The 17,757-nt window shown below is 41.5% G+C and overlaps 1 protein-coding gene across 8 annotated transcripts in view; it reads left to right on the top strand.

Annotated features, from left to right (window-relative positions):
• Positions 1 to 809: 809 nt before the first annotated feature.
• The window catches only part of LOC308500821 (exonuclease V-like), a 64,803-nt gene continuing 47,855 nt past the window's right edge, over positions 810 to 17,757 (top strand). For 3 of the 8 annotated variants that reach the window (XR_013993788.1, XR_013993789.1, XR_013993792.1), the window contains exons 1-2: positions 818 to 1,767; positions 13,092 to 13,129. Coding sequence is in view for 4 of the 8 variants with exons in the window: in XM_081056256.1 (XP_080912382.1) it covers positions 1,517 to 1,556; positions 1,717 to 1,767; positions 4,726 to 5,864 (1,230 nt within the window). In the remaining 4 variants the exon portion in view is untranslated. Of the gene's footprint in view, positions 1,768 to 4,725; positions 6,246 to 10,534; positions 10,879 to 13,091; positions 13,130 to 17,533; positions 17,661 to 17,757 lie in introns of those variants that run through there. The other 5 variants (XM_081056258.1, XM_081056259.1, XM_081056257.1 and 2 more) reach the window with 4 other exon arrangements.

The raw sequence follows: 17,757 nt of genomic DNA, 5'->3' as shown, positions 1-17,757 counted from the left end.
AATGAGGTCTCCTTTTATATTTTAAAAATAAGGTTACCCTGTTGTCACAGAAACTTCATTGAAAAGCCCATCTTTTCTCCATTGCTATGCGATGCCACCTTTGTCATAAATCAAATTTCCAAACGTGAGAAAACTAAAGGAAAGCAAATAAGTGATTGTCATAAAGTCAGGCTAGTGGTTTCCTCAGGAAGTTGGCGTGGGAGTGTGTCTGGGAAGGGCCTGACCTTTTTCGATTTTTGCTGTAACAGTAGATAACATGTCTGTTCCATGATTATTACACTTACATTTATTTTATATTTCAAAATATAATTGTTATGTTTCCTAATTAAAAAGTTTAATTAAAAAGTAAATAGAAAAAATACATTGATGAGACGAGCATTACCATCTGTGAAAAAGGAGTTCGTGGTTGTTCTCTCAACTGGGAAAGAAGGGGACACAGAATCCAAAGGTGGCTAAGCGCAGACGCCACACTTAACGGGCCCCAGGTGCCCCAGAGAAAGGGACATGCTCAGACCTTTCTCGGACACTGGCGTGGCAGTAGCCAGGGGACCCCGCCAGGTGGGCGCTTCTAGATCAAGTGACAGCGCGGTTCTCCTCCGAATTAAATCACACCCACAGCCAGCGGCGAACAGGGAGGCCCTGCCCGGAGGCGGATGCCGCCTTAGGACTCCCCGCCGCCTCGCCGCTCGGATTCCGCTCCAGCCTCCGCCTCCCCAGTACTAGGCAGCGCCGCTGAGGCCTCTGGGAGGGGGCGGTCCTTGGGCAGCCGCTGGGCATTCTGGGCCTGATCTCCCGGCATCTTTGCGTGAGTCTGGGAAAGAAAGGGCTGCTCCCCAAGCTGCTCCTGCTGGTCGAGGGTGGAGTCCGGGAGCAGATCCGAGGCGGAACCGGGTGTTATCCGGGATTCGCAGAAGTATCCGAGGTTAGGGGAAGGCCGGCAAATAGGGGTGGCGTTTTGGAGCCCAGGGGTCTGTCGCTGCGGTTGCCGTGACCTCCCCCTCCCCGGTGGCGGCGGTTCCCGAGCAGCGGCTTGTCTAATCTACCAGCGCAGGCCAGGCTCCTGTAGGTTGTGGACCCTTCGCCCTCGGAAGGCCCTACGGTCGGCTGGGGCCTCTTCCTCAGGCTAGCGACCCCTTGCCGTCACTCTCAGCTCCTCCAGGACATTGTAGGAAGCGCGCAATAAACTTTAGGGCATGCATGGAACTCCTGGGGAGACAGTGGTTTGGGTCCAGTGGAAAGGTCCTCGCGGACGGCAAACGTTTTCGGAGTCCAGGCTGCCCCGAACAAGCCAGGATACTGAGTGTGAAAGCAGTGGCAGTTACGCAAGCAGCAGGAACGCATCAAAAAAGAAAAGCCTCTGTCTGACCTGAGATTTCTGCCCGAGCTTCTGTATTGAGATTGGGGCTGGACGAGGGAGCTGGCCGCGGAGCTCCTGTGGGACCTTGGTTATTTTTGATTCTTTTGCTCGCAGGGAGCAGGGATTGGATCAAGTAACTTCATCCAGGGGAATGAAGTCATGGAAGATGTGCCGCTGGAGGGAGGCAAGTGTTATCTAGGTGCGATGGGGATCAGAGAGGAGGAACCACCACAATGCGAGGGACTGGTCCGGTGAGAAAGGACCACAAATCCCAGTTCTACCACAGCAAAGCCCAGAGTTGCTAATCTGGTTTTTTCGATGCAGACCTAGTCTTTCAGAGCTTCTTTCTCTTCTCTCAGTGTTGTCATTTCAGCCTTGCCAAGTGAGGAGGAAGGTCAGCCAAGTCCCAGGTAAGTAGTTTTCCTCACTCCTAAGGCTTAATCTCATTTGTCAGAGGGAACTGATAAAATCTCATCTCTTGCTTGGGAAGGGGAAGGAGATCCACGTTAGCTGAGTGCTAATACGTACACTGTTTGATCACTCAGTCGTTTGGGTAGCTGAGTACATTTGGAAGGAATACTCTAATTTTAAAGATGTGTCAGTAGCCTCAGGCAAACTAAACACTTGCCCAAGAGTACTCCTAAAGCAAGTAGAATATTACTAAATATTGACTTAGGATCAGATTCAGAACCCAGATCTGTACGACCCCCAGACGCTGTGACATTATACTGGTGTTTCCCCAACTTCTCATTCACTTACCACCTAATGATTTTTGTCATACTTATGTACTACTACTTGTGTTGTTATTCTGATATTTTTAATTTTTTACTTACATTTATTTAAAAATCAAACTTGTCCTCTAAGAAACGCCATCTATGAAATTACGCATTTGATGGATGCTCTAATAGCTTTATGTTTATTCTAAGGTATATCTAAACATGTTGATCAATGTACCATGTAAAATCATCTCGTGTCTAAAAGATCCATACTGCATTTTGGGACACAATGCACTGTGTTATGCTCTCGCCTGGATTTTTTCTGCAAAGGAAAGTCCAGGCAATACAGCTCAGTCTAAATTGTCCATCCCAAGGGTGTTGTTTTCTTTTAAATGAATAATTCCACAATTTGCACACACCCTTCCCCCTTTGTGTCTTCTCAGCAACACATTGCACTTGTTTAGGGCTTCTCTGTTCTTAATGTTGTATACAAAACAAATAAAAAGTCCATACTTTTAAAGAGCTTATTCTCTCTTTGGGGAATTAATACATACACATGAAATAATCTAAATCAGTATTATCCAATAGAGCTTTCTGTGATCAGGGAAATGTTCTGTATCTGTACCTTATAACGTGGTACCCACTAGCCACATGTAGCTCCTGGAGCACTTGAAATGTGCCTAATGTAACTGAGAAAATGAGTTTTACATTTTACTTAATTTTAATTAAATTTAACCACCTGTGGCTGGTGGCTATATCTTGAACAGCCCAGATCTAGATATTTGAAATAAAATATTTTCAAGGTCAAGTGATTTGGATTTAGTGCCCTCCCCCGGAAAGGAAAAAAAAACCCAAAGTATACATGTTCACTGCCATTTAACTTTTAATTTCTTGGTGGAGGGTAAAGATTCTCTCTAATCTTCAGGGACTACATAGTCCAAATAACATTACTCATTTTGAAACTATCATCGTTTAAGGCACATTTGCAAATGTGCAGCGCCTGTGTTTATTTACTATTGAAGTATACCATTTCAAGGCATCTGTTCTTAAGCTTTTAACATGGGAGTTGGTGCATTCAGCTAATTCATTGCTTATTAGAAAAGCAAGGAGAAACTTGGCTCATAGTTACCTCAATCAGCTTAAATTCTGTGTCAAATTATTTCTTTTCCTGGCACCCTAAGTCAAATACTACTCGACTGATCATACTTTGTTTTCTCTGTATGCAAGGTTAGATATGTGAGTTTAGGAGGAAGGCTTTACAAGAGTATCTTCACAAGATAATTTGCCTGGTTTCTTAAGATTAAAAATACTTGAGACACAAACAGTCAAACATAATGTGTGGTCTCTGTTTCCTGGTTTAAAGAAGAGCTTTCTAAGATGTTTAAGGGCAGTTGGAGAAATTTGAATACATATCAGAGTATTAAGGAATTGTTAATTTTGTAAGATATGATAATAGCATTGTAGTTAATGTAGGAGAATGTACTTATTTGGAAATACATGCTGAAGCATTTATGTTTGAAGTGTTATGATGCCTGTAATTTACTTTAAAATAGTTTAGCAAAAACAAACAAACACATCAAAGAAGGAAATACAGTAACATGTTAACAGTTTATCTAGATGGTGTGTATATATGGGTGTTCTATTCTTTTTATTTTTCTGTATGTGTGGAATTTTTCATAGTAAAAAATTTTAGAAAGTACCCATCCCGTGGTAGAGTAGTGCGGTGTTGAAGTAGTGAAGCACTTGTGTCAGTGTCTAACACACAATAACTGCACAATAAATATTGACTATTATTTATAGCAAATACAGTGATATTTAATAGTGCTTATTGACATATTTTCCATCGTAAGCTAATGTCTTGTGGAGGGAGAAAATAAACTTAGTGGGAAACACTGGTTTTTATAACGTTAGAAGGATAATTTATAATCAGTAAGGCTAAGGTGCAACTAATTCATTAAGACCTTTTTTCTCCTTGCCACTTCCTTAACATATCTAAAGTATAAAAAGCAACTGCTTTCCATATGTTACTGTAAACATTCTCTCATTATATATATTCTGTATATATTCTCTCATATAGTTATTTCAAGCTATAACTTGGTGTTTGATGGACCAATTTGTATTTATCTATAGTTAGTCTTTAAATTTTTCCATACTATGTTCCTGAAAACTACTTTTAAAAACAGTCATTGTAGAGATGATTTCTCTCAAGGAACAGTTTGGAACTGAGATTTATTTTCCTAGACCAGGACTTTGTATCAAAGGAATTGTAGAAATGGCCCATGGTAAACTGCCAAACCTTGCTCCAACATTTACAAAGACCTGTATTCACTTAAAATAATGAAATAATGTCCCAAGTCAGTAGACTTTTGAAGTAGAAAAGCAAATCTCAAATCTTTTATATGAAGAAATTGAGGCCAAAGAAGGGGATTTGCTTAAAGTCATATGCAATAGTCATGATTCTTTTTTTTAAAATTAAATTTATTGGGGTGACAATGGTTAGTAAAATTACGTAAGATTCAAGTGTACAATTCTGTAATACATCATTTGTATATCACATTGTGTGCTCATGATTCTTTTTACATCATTGGAATTTAAGAGTGTTTTTTAGAAATGTTTTATTTGCATAATGTATTTATTTAACGTGACGTGCAGCGTCTAGCCCAATCCAGACCTTTGCCATGGCAGAGACTGGGGAAGAGGAGACGATGCCAGCAGAGGCCTCAGGGTTCTCAGACTTTAGTGACTCGGAGTTTCTGGATCTTGAAGATACCCAAGAGTCAAGTGCTTCACTTAGGAAGCCTGGCCCTTCTTCTGAACTCCCTGAGAAGGATGGCGTGCTTATAAGCTTACCGAAGTGGAAAAGAGGATTGCATGTCTTACCACCCATGGAACGATTCCATCTTAACTATCTGAATGTCACTGACCTGTCCAGTCAGAACTGGTGTGAACAGCAAATGGTATATGGGAAGGAGCTTCCTGGTTTCTTGTCTCCTGAGAAGGCAGCCGTTTTGGACACTGGTGCCAGCATCCACTTAGCTAGAGAACTAGAAGTTCATGATCTCGTGACTATCCCCATCACCACTAAAGAAGATGCTTGGGCAGTTAAGTTTCTGAACATATTATCGATGATTCCTACCCTGCAGTCAGAAGGGCGTATCAGAGAGTTTCCAGTGTTTGGAGAAGTGGAGAGTGTGCTTCTTGTCGGAGTGATCGATGAGCTGCACTATACAGCCAAGGGGGAACTGGAACTGGTTGAACTCAAGACACGCAGACGCCCTGTGCTCCCTCTGGAAGCTCAGAAGAAAAAAGATTGTTTTCAAGTCAGCCTATACAAATATATCTTTGATGCCATGGTCCAAGGGAAAATGACCACTGCTAGCCTACTCCACCATGTAAAATTGCATCCAGAACAGCCACTGGGACCTTCAGTGCTGAGGCATGCCCAGCAGGGAGGCTTCTCTGTGAAGTCCTTGGGTGACCTCATGGAGCTGGTCTTCTTGTCTCTGACACTGTCTGATCTTCCAGTTATTGATATTCTGAAGATTGAGTATATCCACCAAGAGACTGCCACTGTGCTGGGAACAGAGATTGTGGCCTTTGAAGAGAAGGAACTGAGAAGCAAAGTGCAGCACTATCTGGCCTACTGGATGGGCCACCGAGAGCCTCAAGGGGTTGACATCGAGGAGGCTTGGAAATGCCGGATGTGCAACTATGCAGATATTTGTGAGTGGAGGAAGGACGGGAGCGTGCACAGTGCCACACTGGAGCCACAAGCCAAAAAAGCCAAATAAACACAAGGTATGCTTTCAGGAACTTTGATCCTTTCTGCTCCTGATGTACTCAACAGAGTAAAAGAGGATCAGTCACGGATCTTGGCTTTCATGGCAAGTGTACTTATTTTGATTCTTTTCCTATTTCCTCAACTTCTAACCACCCAAATCCAGGACCAAGGCTCAGGGGTAAGTGGGAGAGATCTAGGGTTATGCTGCACCCGCAGCTTTGCTCTCGGTTGCCAAGAAGACGGATGCTCATCACGGCTGGAGCAAAGGTATGCTTCAGCAATCATTGCTCCCCAAGAAGAGTCTTCAATTTCTGTTAAGTCTCCGTGGTTTTTCCAAGTCAAGCCTTTTGTACATTTTATCTAATAAAATGAAACACTGTGCAGATCGGTTAAACTGATTTTTTTTCATAATCAGCCCTTCTAGGATGACCACTATAAATAGTTGTGTGTATGTTATTCCAAGCCTTTAAGTACATACATAAACATATTTCTGAAGCAGAATTAGTAGAATGAGCAGACCAAGAATTTTAAATAGGCATAATAAATATGCTTAAAGAAATAAGGGAAATGAAGCAGGAACAAGAAGTCATAAAAAATGAAAATATTAGGTATGAAAAATATAATACATGAAGTAACATTTACTTTGTACAATCCAGCATTGCCACTCCAAGGTATGAATATACTTTGTAGCCCTTTCACAATAGTGAAACCTAAACCTAGAAACTACCCAGGCTTCCATCCTGGGAAGAGTGGACAAGGTGGTATTGCAGACAACACAAATGAGCTACGCTGAGAGGCAGCAATGTCGATGAATCTTAACTGCATAATATGAAGTGAAAAGTAAATCCCCAAAGGTTATATATCATGATACCCTTTTTATAAAGTGAAAAACAAACATACTTTAAGGAAAATGTAAAGATAGTTAAGAGGAATCTCAGTGCATCTTAGAAGGCAGTGGAGCCCTTATCTGTAAACACCACCAAGAGGCCTGAGGAAAGAATGATGCAGCATCATCTGGAGGGTAAAGGCTTGTTTATGGAGACACTACTGGAGAATTGGCAGAAGTAGATGGAGGGGGAGAGGAGTTGGCAGGGGTGGAGTTTATTAACTGAAGGCCAAGAGCCAGCAGACCATGGTGAATATTAATGTGACTCCATGTTACACATGAACTGGTGAAACCTGGACACTTCTGGAGATAATAGTAGATTACCTCTGGAGGCCCTCTGAGCTACACATACTTCTTTCTTAGGGACAATGGGAATCTTGTGATAATAACTCTTCCCATTTATTGAGTGAATGTTATGTGCCAGGTACTGTGCTAAGCACTTTTATAATTAAATCTGCATACATTATCGCCGATGAGGGAACAGAGACTTAGAAGGGTTATAAAACTTGCCCGAGATCTCACAGTGTGAAAGTGGTAGACTCCATCCAGTCTAGATACGTCTGCAGTGCTTATGCTGTTAACCATTATGCTGTAAATTTTTCTTGCTGCTGTTCAGCAACATGCACTGTATATTATTCTAGGTCCTAGGAAGTTTGAAATCAAATTTGGGGCATAGTAAATTAGATCTTACAGGATAAACAGTATCAAGCTAATTAATAGTCTTCAAGAAAACTTGCTCAGTGTCGTGCAGGGTGTCACACGGGGCTCTGGTCCCACCTCCCACATAAGAACGCAGCACATGGTGAGGCCAAAAAGGAACACCCACGGAGCCATAGATAGGGGAGTCATACCACTATAGTCTCGCTCGTGGCTGGGTTGGAGACACAGGAAGCAAACGTTTGCCAGCACCCCAACAAGGGTTCTTCCTGTACCAGTCTCGCTAACTGCAATCTGTCGTGCTAACTGCAATTCGCTCTTGCTAGCTCAGCCACCATCTTCTTGCTAGCCCCCATTTTTCTTCTAGCGTAGCCACAGCAGTTATATTAGTGGCCAGTGGCTCACTGGTTACAGCTGATGGCCAACTAGCCACAGCTGATGGCCATCCAATCACAGTTGATGGCCATTTACTACCCGAGTGAGCACTTTTCCATGTGAGGGCGAGAGCCGGGAAACTGCACTCCTGGCTCTGTCCCACACCCAGTTTTCTGTAGCATCATCTTATTTATACAAGAAGCTTTAAGAAAAGGAAAATGTGAAAAATCAGTTGGTTTTAGTTACCCTGTCAGAATGCAGCAATTCTGTAAATCAGTAATTCCCTGAGCTCTCTTAAAATCCTTATTTTAAGTAAACATCTTCTAGTTATCAGCTTATGGTTTCTCACAAAATAGTTGAGGCCTCTGTAGTTGGGATCACCTCAGGATCACAGATTTTTTCCTACAACAAATACTTCCCTGGTTTGCAGCCTTTGCATCTCTTCTCTGTGAATTCTGCCCAAGGTGTCTGAACCCCAAATTAGGGACCTCTTGCATGTTTTTCAGTGAGTGTGTAAACGAAAAGAGACGTCACAACAAAGCTATTTCTTGATGTTTTAAAACTTGCTTCCTGGGCCAGAGAATGGGTTGAATACCTTTATTAGGATTAGGTTCAACTGTTCGTAATAGAAATTTCCAAAACAATCGAGCTTAAGCAAAATAGAAATTTATTTCTCTCATGAAAAAACCCAAAATATAGTTAGTCTAGGTCTGATGTGGCACCCCTTGGTGTCAGGAGCCCAAGTTCCTTCTCTCTTTCTTCTCTAAGAGCAAACAGGTATCTTCCTACTTCATAGTCCAAAATGGCTGCCCAAGCTCCAGTCACCTATTACACATTCAGCATGGAGCTGACTTGGAAAAGGGCATCATTTTAAGGACGCTCCTAAATTTGCATAACTGCTTCCACTTCCATCCCACTGGCCAAAACTTGATCACCTGGTCATAGCTACCTGCAGGGGAAGCTGGGATATGTAATTTTTATTCTGGGACTGCATATACCCAGACAAAAACGAGATTCTATGGACAACTGCAAAAAAGGGAGAATGGATATTGAGTGACAGCTTGCAATCTCTGCCCCATTGAGATTTTCAGGAACAGAGCTGACAATTTTTGCCTCATCAAGGGCCCTAAACCCTTGGGGAGAAGAGAAAGAGATAAAAGTGTGTCTTTATGACTTTGAAAATGCCAATAAAGTCGATGGCTACTAATATCAAGTGGGCTGTTAATATTGCCAGGCAATAGTACTTACTACATTTTCTTAATCCATTCACTCTTCCACATTCCTAAATAACATTAGAATTTCAGATGTTATGGATATAAGATGCATCATTACTTTATGTACTACTAAGAGAGAAAAAAAATGCTGCCAATTAAACTATGGCTTACCATCATTTGTAAGATAGCAGTTTCACAGATGTTGACATATGAAAAAGTGTGTATTAGAATCAGTGTGATACAGTATTATCATTTCTCTCCTCAAACCTCCAATACCTTCTTATCTTCACTTTCAGCTTCCTAGTTCACTGAGAAAATAGAAGCACTCAGAAAAGGATGTCCTCATTCTCCCACTGCCAAATCTGTCTGCCTATCTGCATCTATACCTACGAACTCTGCTTCCCCTTTTATTTCAATGGATGAATTGTCCATACTCTTATAACCGATCCTTCTGATTGCATACTGGATTCCATCACTTCTCTCTTCAAGGACTTTCCTCCTGCAACTGTCCTGTCTGTCCTGTATTGTCCATTTCTCCCTCTCTACAGTATCATTTTTATTAGGAAAGAAACATACCATAATTTCTTCTATCTTAAAAAAAATTTTGGACCCATAATTCATATGCAAAGACAGCTATATTTTTCAGCCTAAAAAAGCGTAACTGTCTATATTTGCTTTCTCCACTTATCTCCACCCATTTTTCCATCCCACTCTTACCAAACTCTTACCAGATTTTATCAGACTTCAACCACTATACCAAAATGCCATGTTTCAACAACTTCCACGTTGCTAAATTCAATGGGCATTTATTGGTTCTCATCCTACTTAGCAGTATTTAACACAGTGGATCACCTCCTTGAAACATTTTATTCCCTTGATTTTGCAGATCCAAACTCTCCTACTTTTCCATCTACCTCACAGATAATTCCTTCTCAGTTTTCTTTGTTGGGTCCTCTTCATCTCCCAGATCTAAACTACTGTATTGCTACCGTAGAAGAAACCGAACTGAGTAAGGGTAATTTATTCTTTTAGCATACTGCTGATTTAGATTTCCCAGTATTTAAAAATCTGATGTGGGGACAGAGCCAGGAGAGCAGTTTCCAGGCTCTCAGCCTTACTGGAAAGGTGCTGGATGGGTTATTAAATGTCCATCAGCTGTAACTAGTTGGCCATCAGCTGTTACTGGTTAGCCATTAGTCACTAATAATAACTGTCCATGGTAATGCTAGCAAGCGTGGATTGCAGCTAGCAAGTGAAGTTAGCAAGTGGATTACATTTGCCTATCGTGTTGATCCTGCTTCCTGTGTCTCACCTGGCCACCAGCGAGACAGGCGTGCAGGAAGACCCCTCGTTGGGGTACTGGCGGATGTTTGCCTTTGTGTCTCAACCAGCACCATGGAGAATATAGTGGTATGACTACCCTATTTATAGCTCCGTTGCTCCTTTTTGGCCTCACCATATCGTGCATTCTTGTACGGGGAGCGGGAGCTGAGTACTTGCATTATATCTAATGTCTATCTTTTTAAGCGAAGATGATATGTACACCTGCGTTTTTTGAATGAACATGGCTCTCAGGGTAGCCCCAGAGATACCAACCCAGGAATCTCTCCCAAAAGAGGCAGAAGCGTCTGACACATTCCGGAAACGGCTCCATGGGCCTTATGGGAAATGTAGTCTCTGATGAAAGGCCTGCACCGCGGGGGAGCCTGGAACTCCAGGTGGGAAGTTACTTCCGCACACGCGCAGTGGAGTGGTAGCCGGTATTCTGTTAGACTTCGAACCAGTGCCGCTTGAAGTGAGAGTGGGTGTTGTTCCCAGTCTCTCAGAGAGCACTGGAGACTGATCTAGGACTTACAGCTGGCGCTGGGAGCGTGGCGGTGAACGGCTGGCAGGTATGACTGCGGGACTTGGGGGACTTGGGGGACGTTCGGGAAGGGCGGGGAGAAAGACGGACAGGGTTATTGGCTTACTCACCCGAAGATAAAACAACCCGCGCGTGCGGTGACTTTGTGTTTGGGTGTGTGGGTCTTGTCCATTTCTGCACTAGTTTAGAGAAAGTAAGCGCAGGGCTCCGACTGCCACTCAGTGGGTTCCCATATCCCCGCGGGGCTGGGGCAGGCTCGCTTTGCACTCCTGCCCTTGTTGGTAAAGGTCAGTGTGTAGGAGTCTGTGCATCAAACTGCACTTTTCCTGGTTACAGTGTTGTCTGCTCGCTCGCGGGCGTGAAAGAACTCACGAGTCAGAAATGTAGAAGATTTATTAACGTAAGAGTTGAGTCAGCTGTGCAGTCTCCTGGAAAAACTACTGCCAGCTACTGCATCAGTCTTTGTTTGGTCTCAAGTTTTATGTTTTCCTGAAGTTGGGGGTGGGGGAAGGTGCGGTCAAGCTGCTTATCGCAACCTTTGCATAGGTTATGTAGATTTAAGTTAGAGCTGGAGTGCGGATCCCATTGTGGGGACAGCCCCAGAGAGCAGTTTCCAGGCTCTCGGCCTCACGTGGAGAGGTGCTGGCTGGGGTGGTAGATGGCGGTCAGCTGTGGCTAGTTGGCCGTCAGCTGTAACCATTGAGCCATTGGCCACTAATATAACTGCAGCGGCTACGTTGGGGAGTGGGTCGGTTGGCAGAAAAGCGGACAGCAGGTCGCACCTCGTGTGAATCCAGCCTCCAATCAGACTATAGTGGTATGACTCCCCTACCTATGGCTCCGTGGGTGTTCCTTTTTGGCCTCACCATATCCTGTGTTCTTGTGTGGGGAGTGGGAGCTGAGACCCTGCAGGGTCCCCCGCACAACACCATACAGATGCAAAACCTCTCCGTAGTCACTGGGCTAGCACTGGGCCTAAGTACACAGAAACACTGAAACTGCATAGTAAATATGTAGGTAGTAGAATCATTAAGAGGCGAAGAAAAGAAAGCTTTCAAAAAGTCCCAAGCTAAATTACACTTATTAATTTGAGTTATACCAGAGATCTAAATCTCAAAAATAGATTTAGTGCCACCATCACAATCCCTCCGTCCCAACAAGAGTACCGTTAACCCTACCAGAGCCTGCAACAGGAAACGTTAAATATTGCAAAGAACCTAGGAAGAAAGTGTTTCTAGAGAAACTGCTATGCTGTCTTCTTAAGGTATTCTCACAACAATCACCTGAAGTTAACTTATTTTCATTTTGTATATGAATTACCTGAAGCTGAGAGAGGCGAAGTTACTTGCCTAGACGCACAGCTTTGGAAGTGGAAGAGCTGAGATTGAAATCTAGAAATAGTCTCCAAATTTCATTCTTTTTGCAACATAGTAAAAAACAAAAAGTTGGATTTTTTTCTCCTTTTGAAATATTTGAGCAATGAATACTGTGTAAATTTCGGTTTGTTGGCATTTTTTAAGTGTCTCTAAGTGAATCTGCAGATCTTCCAGTGAAGACTGTAAGTAAAGCTGTGAGTCTCTCTTGTACATTTTAGCCTTTCTAGGGCCCAGGCACTGCTGGCTGGAATTTGAAAAAGCCAGATTTTGCGCTCTTAGGAGATGGTGAGTTGAGAGGGAGAGAGGGAAGGAGGGAGGGAGAGAAAAAAAGAGACAGAGGGACAGAGAGAGACAGAGAGAGAACACGGGAGTCTAAACTGAAAGTTCCAGTTTAAAAAAAAATAAATTGTTCCCAGGTCTCTGGATCTAGCCTTCTCAAGCAAGTCCAACTTGATTTGAGATCTCTTACCCCAGCTTCAGAGCAGAGACCAGAAAATCAGGAAGGAATGACTGCCAGAGATCCCGAGCTTCAGAGACCAGGCTTTTAATTAGTCTTTTAAATAATTTATTATTTTCTTAGGATAAATTTCTGGGAGAAAAAAAATGTTTCAGGTTCAGAGGTTAACAACTTGCTGTTATATCAGGACAGAAATATACAACATCCATATATTCATAACAGAATCACAAGAGAGATCTGTGCTTATAAATAGGGGCTTTTCTGACGTGCTAGAAACATTCTTCCATTAGATGGAATTCTCTGAGGCTGCAGTGTGGGTACGTCTGTTCTGATAGAGCAGGGTTCTACATTGCAGTCCTGCCTGGGTTTTCATGTCTTTCTGTTCTCTTCCCATTTCTACTTTCATAGATCTCCGTGCAAGAGTTGCAGAAATGATCAACTTCCAGGTAAGGGATCTATTTATTCAATCATTTAAATTTTTGAGAAAAAATCCATATAAAAAAGAAATGTATTATGTGGTGAATGTAGATTGACTACATTAGGTCCAAAAGGAAATTTGGAAAATTGATATGTTAATATTCATGTTACAGGGTGTACACATAGTTGAAATAAATTTGAGTTGTATATGTGTACCTGATCTTTCCAACGATTATAGAAAGTGGATAGCTAACCAGTGGAAGTATTGGCACTGTCTGAGGATAAAGCAAAACAGTTCCCAGACAACTAAAGTTTTTCCTGGCAGTATTCTCTGAAGAAAATATCTTATAATGGGTTTTCATAGAGATAATGTTAAGAATAGCACTCACAGCAAGGACCCTGTGATAAACATAACATCAGAGTCCCTACGACTTTCTTAGCGTGTTCCCTAGAACAGACAACACAGTGCCAAGCAGCATGGTATGAACTCAATTTGTAAGTCCAGGCCCGTAGCCTTTTTAATGTTCATCTGGATCCAAAAGTAAACTTTGTACCTTTTCCAGAGTGTGCAGCTATTCTTGAGCATTTACTCTTCCATGTACATTTTATAATCAGGTTGTCAAGGTCCATAAAGGAGTGTGTGATGGGTATTTTTTTTATTGTGATTGCATTACACTTTTAGATTAATTTGGAGAGAATTAATTTTTCAGTAAGGAGTCCTCCACGTATTTAATTTTTCATATAGGTCCTTCAGTACTGTTTTATAGTTTTATTATTGTAATTCTTATATATTTTTGGTAGCGTTTATTCTTACATATGGTTAAAGTTGCTATTGAGGATGGTATGGATATTTTTTCTTTTTTTTTAATTGGCTATTCTGGTATATAAGAAAGTATGGATTAATCTATTTGACCTAACAGTCATGCGTCGCTTTACAACTGAGAAATGCATCATTAGGTGCTTTTGTCACTGTGTGAACATCATAGAGAGCACTTACACAAACCTACATGGTACAGCCCACCACACACCTCGCTAGATGGTATAACCTATGGTCCTAGGCTACAAGTCTGTACAGCACGTTACTGTATAAAACAACACGAGATTAAACCAAGCACAAGAGAAAATGGTTTAATCAAGAGGTGCTATAAACGGGCAGCCAGATGGCTCAGTTGGTTAGAGCGGGAGCTCTGAATAACAGTGTTGCTGGTTTGATTCCCACCTGGGCCAGTGAGCTGCACCCTGCACAACTAGATTGAAAACGAGCTGCCACTGAGCCTCTGAAGGGGCAGCCAGATGGCTCAGTTGGTAAGAGAGCGAGCTCTCAACAACAAGGCTGCCGGTTCAATTCCCGAGTGGGATGGTGGGCTGCGCCCCCTGCAACTAAGATTGAAAACGGCAACTGGACTTAGAGCTGAGCTGCGCCCTCCACAACTAGATTGAAGGACAATGACTTGGAGCTGATGGGCTCTGGAGAAACACACTGTTCCCCAATATTCCCTAATAAAAATAAAAAAAAGATGCTGTAAACAAAATATGAGAGGCTACTTTTTTTCCTAATAAGTAGAAAGTACACTCTAAAATAACGATTAAAAAGTACTTTTTTATGTTACTTTTAACATACTAGTTTATTATCATTGTCAAGTATTATGTATTGTACATAATTAGGTGTGCTGTATCTTTGTATGACCAGCAGCACAGTGGTTTGTTTATATCAGCATCATCACAAACATGAGTAGTCTTGCAGTACGACTTCATGACGGCTACAGTGTCACTATGCGAAAGGAATTTTCCAGCTACATTATCATCTTATGGGGTCACCATTGTCTGTGTTGTCACTTGTTGACTGAAACATCGTTGTGCAGCACATGACTGTATGTCAACTTACAGAACACTAAGTCCAAGAGGTTTTTAGATGATTCTTAGATTTTCCAGTTAGACAGTCATATACTCTTCAAATGGAGTTTTTCCCTTCCCCAATCTGTAGGTCTCCATTTTTTTTCTCTTATTGCAATGGACAGGACTTCTAGTAACTATTTTATAATTTTGAATGTAATTGCTAGCCAAATCTTTTTGTTCCATTTTTAATGGGAATGCTTCCAGTGTTTCACTGTTTCGTCTTGTATTCTGGTAGTTGTTTTTGTTTTTCATCAAACTGAGGATTTTTAGCTTATGAGGATTTATTTTGTAAATTGGGAACTTTTCTCATATCCTTTTTTTAATACCTGTCAATAAGAATCATATATTTTGTGTTCTTTAATATAGCAGTTTAGAGAATTTCTAATAACATTTCCCAATATTGAACCTATCTATGCATTCCTGGGATAAACTCTACCTAGTTTCTTAACTTTTTAAAGGGCTGGGTAGTAAAATATTCTAGGCTTGAAGGCCATACAGCCTCTGTAGCAATTATACAACTCTGCCCTGGTAGCTGAAGTAAATGAATGGGTCTAACTACATTCCAGTAACATTTTATTTACAAAAACAGGAGGCCAACCCATGGGTTGTACTTTGCTCACCCCTGCTCTATTTGGTCTTGATTATCTCTGTGATGGACCTGCAGCCACATGCCTTTTTTATTTCAGTTTAAATTAACTAAACATGATTTTGGCTTTATGCTTGAGAGGATATATTTTGTCGTGTTAAAAAATTCCACATCTTCTTATTTTATTATGTTTATGTGAGTCTGGTATGTTAACGTTCTAGCCCCTAGAACATCTTACTGCATTTACATGTGTACTTTGTAGTGTCTTATAGAATGTAAGCTCTCTGAGGCAGTGATAATTTTATTCTTTTTTGCATCACTAGTATAGTATCTGATCGGACCTCATTAAATATTTTATGAGTGAATGAAGAACATATAAGCAGTATTTAAAAATGCTTTTATTGAGATATAATGTGCATGTTACAAATTGACCTGTTTAAAGTATATACATTTCAGTGGTTTTGGTATATTTATGGAATTGTGAAACCATCACCACTATCTAATTTCAGGACATTTTTATTACCCTCAAAAGAAACCCCATACCGATTAGCGGCCACTCCCTGTTTTTCCCTCCCCCTAGCCCTAATTTACTTAGTGTTTCTATGGATTTACCTATTCTGAACCTATTATACAAATGGAACCATACACTATGGGATCTTTTGTGACTGGCTTCTTTCACCCAGCACAATATTTTCATCTATGTTGTAGATTCCTTTTTATTGCTGATAATGCATCGTATGGATGTATAGTACCACGTTTTGTTTATATGTTCATCAGTTGATGGATACCTATATTAGTTCCACTTTTGGGCTATTATTATTTTCTGCTATGAACATGTGTTTTCAATTCTTTTGGGTATGTACCTATGAAGAATTGTTGGGTCATATGCTTACTCTGTGTGTATCATTTTGAGGACCTGCCGAACTGTTTTCTGCAGTGGCTGCACAATTTTACAATCGTACCAGTAACGTCCAAGGGTTCCAGTTTCTCCACATCCTTGCTAATACTTGTCATTGTCTGTTTTTTATTTTAGCCATCCTCGTGGGTGTGAAGTGAAATCTCATTGTGGTTTTGATTTGCATTTTACTAATGACTAATGATGTTGAGCATCTTTTCATGTATTAATGGACTATATATGTCTTTGGAGAAATGTCTGTGCAAATCTTTTGCGTATTTTTAAACTGAGTTGTCTCTTTATTGTTATATTATGAGTTCTTTTTATATTCTAGATACAAATCTCTTACCAGATATATGATTTGCAACTATTTCTTCCCATTCTCTGTGTTGTCTTTTCACTTTCTTGATGGTGTCCTTTGAAGCACAAAAATTTTAACTTTTGATGAATTCCAATTTATCTATTTTTCCCTTTGTCACTTACACTTTTTCTGTCATCTAAGAAACCACTGCCTAATCCAAGGTCACAAAGATTTACTCCTGTGTTTTCTTCTAAGGATCTTATAGCTTTAGTTCTTACATTTAGGTTTCTGACCCATTTTAAGCTCATTTTTGTATATGATGTGAGGTATTCTTTTGCATGTGGATATTCGGTTTGTTAAAAAGACTGTACTTTTCCCCCATTGAATTGTCCTGACTGGAAACCCCCACCTGTGCCCGGGCTGCTCTGACTGGCCTCCCCCAGCCCACGGGGCCTCTCAAGTCTAATGCCGCCACAACTCCCACTACCCAACAGGGAGTGTCGCCCCCACACAGGAGCACCTACTGTGTGTGCATCAGGAACTAGGGACAAATGTGAGCAAGGGTGGACATGACCTGCTGAATGTTTGTAATATGATTTGTGTTTCTATCACAAAGTACATTTTTGAATCAAACATGCAGTTATACCTTTCTGAAAACTGAGCAATAAACATATCACCGTAAGAGGCTGCCGTGCTTCTCTTGCAAGTCCCCAAGGGATGCGCACTGTAGTGTGAAGATCCATGTGCTGTTACAGGGCTCAGTGACAGTCCAGGACGTGACTGTGGACTTCACCCCAGAGGAGTGGCGGCTGCTGGGCTGTGATGAGAGAACCTTGTACTGGGATGTGATGTTGGAGAACTTGAGAAACCTCGTCTCAGCGGGTAAGGACAGTGGGTGGAACTTTTCAGTGTAACTCAGAATGTGTGAGTAGTGCCCTTTCTTGAAAACTTAAGAAAGCTGTGAGCATTCTGAAGCTTT

This window comes from Rhinolophus hipposideros (genome assembly GCF_964194185.1).
Source record: "Rhinolophus hipposideros genome assembly, chromosome: 8".
NCBI classification, from domain to species: domain Eukaryota; kingdom Metazoa; phylum Chordata; class Mammalia; order Chiroptera; family Rhinolophidae; genus Rhinolophus; species Rhinolophus hipposideros.
The sequence above is the reverse complement of the archived record's forward strand: the minus strand, read 5'-3'. Positions and strand labels throughout refer to the sequence as shown.